The sequence below is a fragment of the Leptopilina heterotoma genome, unplaced genomic scaffold, assembly GCF_015476425.1.
Source record: "Leptopilina heterotoma isolate Lh14 unplaced genomic scaffold, ASM1547642v1 Lhet_121, whole genome shotgun sequence".
Classification (NCBI taxonomy): Eukaryota; Metazoa; Arthropoda; class Insecta; order Hymenoptera; family Figitidae; genus Leptopilina; species Leptopilina heterotoma.
This window is the reverse complement of record NW_025110839.1, coordinates 1,681,165-1,692,045: the sequence shown is the minus strand read 5'-3', so window position 1 is coordinate 1,692,045 and position 10,881 is coordinate 1,681,165. Positions and strand designations below refer to the sequence as shown.

Here is a 10,881-nt window from a genome sequence, read left to right as displayed (position 1 = left end):
TAAGTACATAGTTAAAAATAACTTTGTGGAATATTTAAATTATTTTCTTGATACATATAGTTAAAAATATTGTTGTACCCTCCTCTTCATTATTTTAATACAATTTTATTAAAATTTCTACAATCAATTATTTTTTCTAGAAAACTAAAAATTCCTCAAAAGAATTGAAATATTTTTTATAAATAATAAAATTTTTTAATAGAATTTAATTATTTTCATAAGTTATAAAATTCATCTCTGGAATGCAATTATTTTCAAAATATTTATTAAAATTCTTTGCCGGAATTTAATTATATATCAATACAATTTCATTAAAATTTATCCCAACAATTCACTTATTTGTATATTAAAAAATTAAAAATTCTTCCAAAGAATTAAAATATTTTTTTAAAATAACAAAATTCTTCCACAGAATTTAATTATTTTCGAAATTTTTATTAAAATTCTTTGCAGGAATTTAATTATGTATTTCAATACAATTTAATTAAAATTTATCGAAACAATTCAATTACTTTTATTAAAATTCTTTAAAAGAGTTGAATATTTTTTTATAAATAAAAAAATTCCTCAAGAGAATTCAATTATTCTCAAATGATTCAATAATCCCTGGAATTAATATATTCTCAAAATTTTTAATAAAATTCTTTGAAAGAATTAAATTTTCTTTATAAATAAAATTCTTCAAGAGAATTCAATTATTATTTTGAAAGATAATAGTTTTTCAATTATTTGTAATTGGAAAATTTCCAAATAATTGAATTTTTGAAAAATTAAAAAAAATAATCAAATTTTTGAAGAATTTTAATTATAAATATGAACATGATTTCTTCAAAATTTTAATAAATTTTAAAAAGTAAATTTTAACAAAATTGTAATTTTCTTTGTTCGAAGATAATTGAATCTTAAAAAAATATGATAAAGCAATTATAAGACTTAGTTTATAATTTTTTTGAAGAATTTTAATTAAAAATTTTGAACATCATTGTTGCCTCCAAAATGGTAATTTTCAAAAATTGTAATAAAAAAAAACTAATTATTTTCAATTAATTTTCATTTTTAAATTTAAACTTGCAAATTTTTTGTGATTTCAAAGTTATTTTCAAAATTTGCAATTAACATTCTTCGCAGGAATTAAATTATTTTTAATTAAATTTTACAAAATTTTAAATTGTATAGGTATATATTTCGAAAATTTAATTTTAAAAAATGCTTTAAAAATAATTTTTGAATGATTTTGTCTATATAGTTATTTTTTACACTTTAAAAATCGAAATAAGTTAAATTTTATACTAAAAATGTGGTATTTTGTTGCAATATTTGGAAAGAAAGTCGAAAAGACGTAGTTTTTGAAAATAAGTCTAAAAAATTAGCATTTTTTTGAAAATAGTCGAAAAAAGTCTAACAGGTCATAAAAATATTCGAGGCCTGCAATCGCAATTTTTAATTGAAAATTTAAAAATTTTAAAAGATTTTTATGAACTTAGGTAACAAATTTTTAAAATGTTGATTTGTCAATAATATTGTTTGTTTAAAGAAATGTTAGTTTCTTTTGGAAAAAAATTGTGTAATTCCTGTATTTTTAATCACAATTTTTAAACGAAATTACAATTTTTCTGTTAGAAATTAATGAAAAATACTTTGCAGAATTTCTGTTTCAAAATTAAAATTTGTATACAAAATTCTGCTTTTCTTTCTTCTCTTTAAAAAAGAAGAAAAAAGAAAGAAGTTTGGACCTATTTTATATTTCTCAATTAAATTTTTTTAACGAATTTTACAGTTAGTCTAGTAATAATAAAAAAATTTACATAATTTCTATTTTTTCACCACAATTTGATATTTTTAGAAATAAAGATAAAAGAAAATTTTTTTTCATACCGATCAAAATTTATAATTGAAAATAAAACTGAGAACTTTAAAAGATTTATATAAAATGATAAAAAAAATGTTCATAATTTTGATTTGTCAATCATATTTTTTGTTTAAAAAATTTTTCGTTTCTTTTAGAAAAAAAATTTGTGTAAAATTTCTGTTTTTTAATCGCAATTTTGTTCAGAAAATTATGAGTTTCTTTAAGAAAAAGAAGAAACAATTTTCCATAGGTAATTCTTATTTCTAATCATAATTTCTTAACAAAATTTTTTATTTTTGAAGAATGCTTAAAAAAATTTGCCATTTTCTAAATAATTGCTTTTTATTTTCTTTATTATATAATTATATTGCTACAAAATTTAATTGACTAATTAATTAATTTTTAACGTACATAAAAAGGAAATCAGATATATTCTTTTCAGTCTCAAAATCTCTTTTTTTTTGACATTACTGATAATATAAGAAAGAAAAAAAATTTTCGATTCGATTATAAAAATAAATAATTAATGTGAAATTCGACATTTTGGATTATAATCATACGTCGATTGCACATTAAAAAAAAGTCATAATGCGCAAAAAAAAAGTTTAAAAAAGTAATTAATATACTCACAAATAAATATCACGACTTTTTTTTTAAACAAAATATGATCGAAATTTGATTTCTCCATTAATCCTTTTCTTTGTATTTTTTTACGTAAAATTTGCTTTCCATTTTTTTCACTGAGTGAAAAAATAAATTAGGACTCTCATTTCTTTGAGCAAATAACTTCGTGTAGTTGAATACGATGAGGAAAGAAGGAACGTTTACATTTACGACAAGTAACGAGTTTCTTACTAAAAACTACGGGATCCACTTCTACCTCTTTTAGATCTGAAAATGAAAAAAAAAGTTATTTATTATTCTTATTGAAGAAGAAATTATATACATTCTATTTACTTGAAAGAAGAAATTTTCTATTTTATCTAAAATATAATAAATTTGTTTATTTTCTTTATTTCATTATATTATTTATTAATTATTTATTATTAACCTTCTAAAATCTCAGGTGGCGGACTAGAAATTTGAAGACCCTGTGAAAAAAGATATTTACTGACAATCGGCGGAGAATTACTGATTGAACTTGCAGGTGTTACAGCGGGTGTTGCATCAGGAGTTTCAACAGAGGTTTCATCGAGAGTTTTAACAGGTGGAATCGGACTTCTTGGTAGTTGACGAGTCGGTCGCATTGGATCAAAAGTGACAGACTGAAAAAAAAATATCTCTTCAAAATTGTTTTTCTGATTTTTAAATTTTCATTTTTCCATTAAATTGAATTCTCTCCAAAAAAAGAATTCTTTTAACATTTAATTCTTTTTCTGTTTTTGTTTATTCAAATATCAATTTCAATTTTTTAATAATTACAGATTCAAATTTGAAAAAATCCACTAATTGACTAGTTAACTAATTATTATTAATATTTTCAAAAATTTTGATAAAATTCTTCGTAAAAATCCAATTATTTTTATAAATTTTAATAAAAATATTTTTAAAAATTCAATTATTCGTTTATTTAATTATTCAGATATTAAGAAAATTCAAATTTTCAAAATTTTTAGAAAAATTCTTTAGAAGAATTAAATTATTTTCATAATTAATAAAATTCTACGCTGAAGTTCAATTATTTTTAAAAATTTTATTATAATTCTTCGCAACAATAATTAATTATTTTGATAAAAAATAATAAAATTTCTCGCACAAATTCAATTATTTTCAAAAGCTCTAATAAAATTCTTTGCCGGAATTCAATTATTTTTATAAATTTGATTATAATTCTTCGCATCAATTAAATAATTATTTAACAAAAATTTTTAATTATTTAATTTAGTAATTTAGTTATTTTCAATACACTTTAAATTAAATTTCTCGAAAGAATTCAATTATTTTTTTTTAAATTTAAATTCTTGAAAGAATATAATTATTTTTTTTTAATTTCCATAAAATTCTTCGTAGGAAGCAGATTATTTTCATAATTAATATAATTTGTCATTGAAATTCAATTATTCTCAAAATTTTTAATGAAATTCATAGCAAAAAAATTCAATTATTTTAATTATTAATTCGAATTCTTTAGAAGAATAGAAATATTTTATATAAAAAACAAAATTCTTCCCTACAATTAAATTATTTCCAAAAATTAATTCCAAAAATTTTTAATAGGAATTGATTTATTTCAATAAAATTGATGGAAATAATTCAATTACTTTTTTTAAAAATTAAACATTCTTCGAATGAATTGAAATATTTTTTAATAAATAACAAAATTTTTCAAGATTTAAATTTATGATAATTTAATTATTTTCATAAATAATTAAATTCTTCCATATAGAATTAAATTATTTTCAAAATTCTCATTAAAATTCTTCGCCGGAATTTAATAATTTCATTAAAATTTCTCGAAACAATTCAATTACTTTTATTTAAAAATTACAAATGCTTTAAAAGAATTGAAATATTTTTTATAAATAATATATTTTTTTATGAGAATTCAATTATTTTCCAAATAATCTTAAAAGTCTTTAAAAGAATTGAAATATTTTTTTTTACAAATAATGAAAATCTTCAAGAGAATTCAATATTATTCTCAAAATTTTTATTAAAGTTCATCAAAAGAATTCAATTATTTTAATAATTAAATAAAATTACTTAGAAGAATTGAAATGTTTTTTATAAATAACAAAATTCTTCCCTGGAATTAAAATATTCACAAAATTCTTAATAAAATTCTTTAAAAGAATTCAATTTTTTTGTAAATAATGAAGTTCTTCACAAAAATTCAATTATTTTTATAAATAATAAAATTTTACTCTTGAATTCAATTATTCTCAAAATTTATATTAAAATTCTTCAAGAGAATTCAATTATTTTAAAAATTAATAAAATTCTTTACAGGAATTTAATTATCTTAATATAATTTAATTAAAATTTATCGAAACAATTCAATTACTTTCTTAAAAAAATAAAAATTTTTCAAAAGATATGAAATATTTTTTACAAATAATAAAATACTTTAAGAGAATTCAATTATTTTCTAAATTTCATTAAAACTCTGTAAAATAATTTAAATAGATTTTTAGAAATAATGAAATTCTTCAAGAGAATTCAATTATTCTCAAAAGTTTCAATAAATTCCTTTCAAAGAATTCAATTATTTTAATAATTAATTAAAATTCCTTAGAGGAATTGAAATATTTTTTATAAGTTACAAAATTCTTTCCTTGAATTAAAATATTCTCAAAATTCTTAATAAAATTCTTTAAAAGAATTCAATTTTTTTGTAAATAATGAAGTTCTTCACAAAAATTCAATTATTTTTATAAATAATAAAATTTTACTCTTGAATTCAATTATTCTCAAAATTTATATTAAAATTCTTCAAGAGAATTCAATTATTTTAAAAATTAATAAAATTCTTTACAGGAATTTAATTATCTTAATATAATTTAATTAAAATTTATCGAAACAATTCAATTACTTTCTTAAAAAAATAAAAATTTTTCAAAAGATATGAAATATTTTTTACAAATAATAAAATACTTTAAGAGAATTCAATTATTTTCTAAATTTCATTAAAACTCTGTAAAATAATTTAAATAGATTTTTAGAAATAATGAAATTCTTCAAGAGAATTCAATTATTCTCAAAAGTTTCAATAAATTCCTTTCAAAGAATTCAATTATTTTAATAATTAATTAAAATTCCTTAGAGGAATTGAAATATTTTTTATAAGTTACAAAATTCTTTCCTTGAATTAAAATATTCTCAAAATGTTTAATAAAATTCTTCAAAGGAATTACATTTTTTTTTATAAATAATAAAGTTTTTAATGGAATCTCAGTTATTTTCATAAATAATCAAATTCTTTCCTGGAATTCAATAATTCTCAAAATTTTTAACAAATTTCTTCAAGAGAATTCAATTATTTTCATAATTAATAAAATTCTTTGTAGGAATTTAATTATTTCAATATCATTTTATTAAAATTTTTCGAAACAATTCAATTACTCTTTTAAAAAATCTAAGACCTTCTCTTATTTTTTCATGAGAATGTAAAAATTAAAAATTCTTCAAAAGAAGTAAAATATTTTCTACAAATAATAAATTGCTTTTATTATTTATAGGTAGTAATTTTTTTTTTAGAAAAAATGTACAAATAGATTTTTTTTTACCTGATCTGCATTCTCATCGGAATTATTTAAATTAGTAACCACGGGCGATTCTATTAAAGTCTTTATCGTCAACTTCTGACTATCGGCATTATTCAATGACTGTGAAACTGTAGAACTTTGCGCCACTGGCACTTCCTTCTTTCCGGAAGGAAGAAATTTTCTCTTTACTAAACTATCAGCCGATGAAGAACGATGGGAACTTTTTCTCGTATTTTCATCAATTTCATTAGTTAAACTCTCTCGTGACGCACTCCTCGATCTGTTAATTTTTGTCCTCACTTTTCTATTATCCTGCTCACGAGAAATTAATTCACTGGATGATGATCGTCTCAATTTCGATTGTTTCTTGGAATCAGTGTCAATAGTCCGCGATGAATTGACATTATTTCGATGATTTCTTGTTAATCTCGATGACGATGGTAGAGTGCAATCATTATTTAACGAAGTATCAGAATTTCCCGTTTTCTTTGAAATACTTTTTATACACGATGTCGATGACGATGGTAGAGTGCAATCATTATTTAATGAAGTATCAGAATTTCCCGTTTTCTTTGAAATACTTTTTATACACGATGTCACTCCGGTTGATTTTATACTCTCGAGATTTAAAGTATCCCCTTTTTCTTTATTTGTTCTTTTATTATGTCGTGAACGTAATGTTACATTAGAGATTGTTGGTAGATTTTCAATTTCCAAGTCATCGGATAAAATTCTTTTTGAATTGGAATTTTTTCTCGACTTTTTTGAATTCGTATCATTTTTGTTTGAATCTTTCTTTTTTGTTTGCTTTGAATTTTTTTCTAGTTCGGTGGTTGATTTTTTATTTTTGTCGCTTTTATCTTTTTTGTGTAATACAGTCGTTGATTGTTCGTGTTCTTCCAATTCCTCAATTGCTGATAATTCAATGTTTCTTCCGTCGAGTGTGTCCTCATCGGAGATGAACGTTAATTTTTTCACTGCATTTATTTGGGGATTTTCTAAATTTGAATTTGTGGCTGTATAGTGAAAAACATCGTCATCATCATGATCTTCAATCTCATAATCATAATCATCATCATTATCATTATTATTATATGAACACGTTGGCATTGGTTCCTGATGAGAATTTTTCTCTCTTAGTTCAATATTATTATGTTTTGAGATTTCATTCGATATTTTTACATTTTGGTTCTCTAGAGACTTTTTCCGTCCCAATGGAATTGCCTGCGCACGAGTGACATCAAGATTTTTCTTGTTCTTCTCCTTTTAATAAAAAAGAAAAAGAAAAATTATATTTTTATTTTTAAATAATAAATATTTTTACAAGAAAAAAAAATTGTGAATTTTTCTATTTCAAGGTTGCCACAAAAATTTAATTTTCTTTTTCCCTAAATTTTCCCTGATTTCCAGACAAAATTTTGACTCTTCCTGATCCTAAAGAATATTCTGATTCACTATCAAAATTATTAGATACTTAAAAAAAATGTTCTATTACATTTATTTGCGAAATTCTTTATTTGTAAAATTATTCGAAAACATCAATAATTTTATTCTTAAATGAATATTTAATCATTATTATTTTAATTCAGATTAAGTAAGATAGTAATTAATCTTAATTAAGATTTTCAAAAATTTCAAATTCAAACCTTTCTGAAATTCAACAAATTATAATATAATTAAAGATGATCGACGAGTGATAAAATCATTATTTTATATTATAAGAATAGGTATTGTTACTGTAACTTCTTCAAAATAATTTACATAATTTCAATTCAATTATTTAAATGCAAAAATAAATAATTTATTGAATAATTAAATGTTTCTTAAAAATTGAATTTTTAAATAATTGCATTCTTTTGACGAATTTTAATAAAATTTTTATGAATAATTGCATTTTTCGGGGTATTCAATTAAAATTGAATTAAAAATAATTGAAATTCTGCGATCATTTGTAACTTTTCCAAAATTCCATTTTTTAGTGTTTTTAACTAAAATTCTTCTATAAATCCATTATTTTTAATAACTGATTAAATATATATTAAAAAATTTAACTAAATTCAAAAGAATTTGAATTTTATGATAGTTGTTCAAGAATTAAGTTATTTACAAAGAAATTATTATCAGAAATAGAAAAATTGAATAAGGTTTCGTATTAGAATTCGTGATAATTTTATATAGTCTATGAGGCAATCAAAAAAGATACTAAAATTCAGAATTTTCTTATAAATTCTAAAAATTTATTTTTTTCAGTACTTTTAATGAAAATCTCTGACTTTTCCCTGATTTCTCTGACTAATTCTACTTTCCCTGACTTTTCTGACATGTGGCAACCCTGAATAAATATTTTTACTTTAAGAAAAAAAATCTTGAATGTTTCTATTTATTAAAAAAAATACGTACCTTATTTTTACAACAAGCAGCGTTACATTTACAGGTTTCATTACAGCGAAAATTTCTTTTCATACAACCACAATTTTTATTGGAGCAATTTCCTTTGCACGTGCAACCTTTTGATTTATTGTTGTTGAAATTTGGCAAAGTTTTACTCAACGTATTTACAGTGGCATTAGATTTATTTTCCTTATCATTGATCGATGTTCTTGATTTTTTCTTCAACACTTCATTTTCCTTTCGTAATTTCTGATTTTCGAGTTCCAGTAATTTTATTCTTTTTACTAAATTATTGAGACTTTGCTCATTACTTGTCATTTTTGATCCTTTTTGCAAAATTTCCCCTATTATTTTTTATTCTTCTAGAAATATAACAGAAAATAAAAGAAAGTAAATTATATTAAATATACAATTGATTCTTATTTTATTGATTAACTAGCAAATGTTACGCGCGGAACGAGATGTTTAATTTATTATTGTTATGCAAAATACAAAATTTTTTATTTACAAATATCAATTTTTTAAATAATTTCATAATCAAAATTTAAAAAATTCACTTATTAAGTACAAAATTAATTATTACTGTTCATATTTTCTAAAATTTTAATAAATCCTAATTCAATTTTTAAAACATTTCGAAAAAATTGAATTAATCTTATAAAAAATAGTAAAATTCTTCGCAAGAATTCAATTAATTTTATAAATAGTAAAAATCTTTGCAGGAATTCAATTATTTTCAAACCAATTTTAATTGAATTCCTGGGATGAATTCAAATATTTTTAAATATTTCCATAAATTTCAATTATTTCCTAAAATTTTAATAAATTCTTCGAAACGATTTAACTATTTTTATAAATACTAAAATTCTTTGCAGGAATTAAATAATTTTTAATCCAATTTAAATAAAATTACACGAAAGAATTTAATTATTTTCAAAAATTTCCATAAAATTCAATTTCAACAAGAATTTAAAATTCTTTAAAAAGAATCCAATTATTCTCAAAATATTTTTAAAAAATTCGATGTAAAAATTAAATTACTTTCAATGCAATTTTTAAATATATTCGTCAAAAAAATTGAAATAATTCAATTATTGTCAAAAAATAATAAAATTCTTGTGATTTATTTTTATAAATAGTAAAATCCTTTGCAGAAATTCAGTTCTTTTCAAAAAAATTTAAATAGAATTCCTCGAAAGAATTTAAATTCTTAAATATTAACATAAAATTCACTTATTTTCTAAAATTTTAATAAATTTTTCGGAACAATTCAATTATTTTAATAAATAGTAAAATTCTTCGCAAGAATTCAATTATTTTGAATACAATTTTAATAAAATTCTTCTTCATAAAATTCAATTGCTTTCAAAATTTTCAATTAAAATTATTAAAGAAACTTCGTTAGTTTAAAAAAAATTCAAAGAAATTCTTCAAAAGAGTTTAATTCTAGGATTTTTTAAAATTTTAATAAATTTCTTTTTGAGAATTCAGTTATTTTTCTAAATAATAAAATGCTTTGAAGGAATTCTATAATTGTCAAATTTTTTGATAAAATTCTTTGCAACAATTCGATGATTTTCAATATTATTAACCGGAACATGCACTTTATTTTTATTGATTATTAATTTAAGATTTTACAATATTCCTATAAGAGGCTATTAATAATTAATTAATTAACATATCAACAAAATAAAATAGATAATATATAAATTTTAGAAATTTAAAAATTATATTTATTTTTTCGGAGTTTATTTTTTGGAGGTTACTTTTGCGAAAAATAAAACCTTTACTTAAAAACGGTTTTTTTCGCATAAAAAATATTTAAATTAGTGCAAAAGGTCGGCTAAAAATACAATTTCGACCAATTTACAAAGAAAATAATGGAGAATTTGTTGTAGAAATTTTTCAAGAAATTAATAGAGCTACTTTTGTTCAACAAATTTTAAACGAAACAATGATATTTACCTGCAAATTTTTACTGAAGATTATTTTTTTTAATCAAAATCATTTTAAATTAATATTCCAAAAAGTATATTTACAAAATTGTTGACAGTATAAAATGTATAAAATAGAAAATTTGAACGATCCGTTAAATATCTAAAAAAAAACGTGTGTGCTCTTAGTTTTAAATAAAACTTTTTCAATGTTTTTTTATACAAATATAGAAGAAAATTAATAATTAAAAGAAAGCCTCACTTAATTAACACTATTTGAATACAAAAATTACCAATATTTATGAATTTAATGCACTTAAAAATATTTTATACACTAATAAACTGCTAGTTTTTACACTAAAAAAGAATGGAGTAAACTGTAAAACTGTCAATTTCTTCTAGAAGAATTTTCAACTAATTAAAATCGTTAAAAATCATTAAAATAGAGGGTGGTAGTTTACCAACCAATCGGAAAAGAATCTCAAGGGAATATCTCTTTTCT

The 10,881-nt window shown here is 20.2% G+C and overlaps 1 protein-coding gene across 2 annotated transcripts; it reads right to left on the bottom strand.

Annotated features, from left to right (window-relative positions):
- Positions 1-2,203: 2,203 nt before the first annotated feature.
- On the bottom strand, positions 2,204-10,760 carry LOC122511470 (putative uncharacterized protein DDB_G0282133). Of its 2 annotated transcripts, none has more exons than XM_043626706.1 (5): positions 10,673-10,760; positions 8,455-8,807; positions 6,076-7,317; positions 2,901-3,114; positions 2,204-2,740 (listed from the first exon to the last, which is right to left on the bottom strand). In XM_043626706.1, the coding sequence occupies exons 2-5, from the start codon at positions 8,761-8,763 to the stop codon at positions 2,616-2,618; spliced, it is 1,890 nt and encodes a 629-aa protein (XP_043482641.1). In that variant the 5' UTR covers positions 8,764-8,807; positions 10,673-10,760; the 3' UTR covers positions 2,204-2,615. The 2 variants fall into 2 exon arrangements, with proteins under 2 accessions (XP_043482641.1, XP_043482648.1); XM_043626713.1 differs by lacking the exon at positions 10,673-10,760 and adding an exon at positions 10,411-10,476.
- Positions 10,761-10,881: the final 121 nt, after the last annotated feature.

Bases quoted from the DNA above. Each gene is read 5' to 3' on its own strand.
- LOC122511470 (XM_043626706.1), bottom strand. From the start codon at position 8,763: ATGACAAGTAATGAGCAAAGTCTCAATAATTTAGTAAAAAGAATAAAA. The intron at 7,318-8,454 runs GTACGTATTTTT...TTTTATTAAAAG, and splicing joins CTGCTTGTTGTAAAAATAAG to GAGAAGAACAAGAAAAATCT. The intron at 3,115-6,075 runs GTAAAAAAAAAT...TTTTTTTTTCAG, and splicing joins CCGATGAGAATGCAGATCAG to TCTGTCACTTTTGATCCAAT.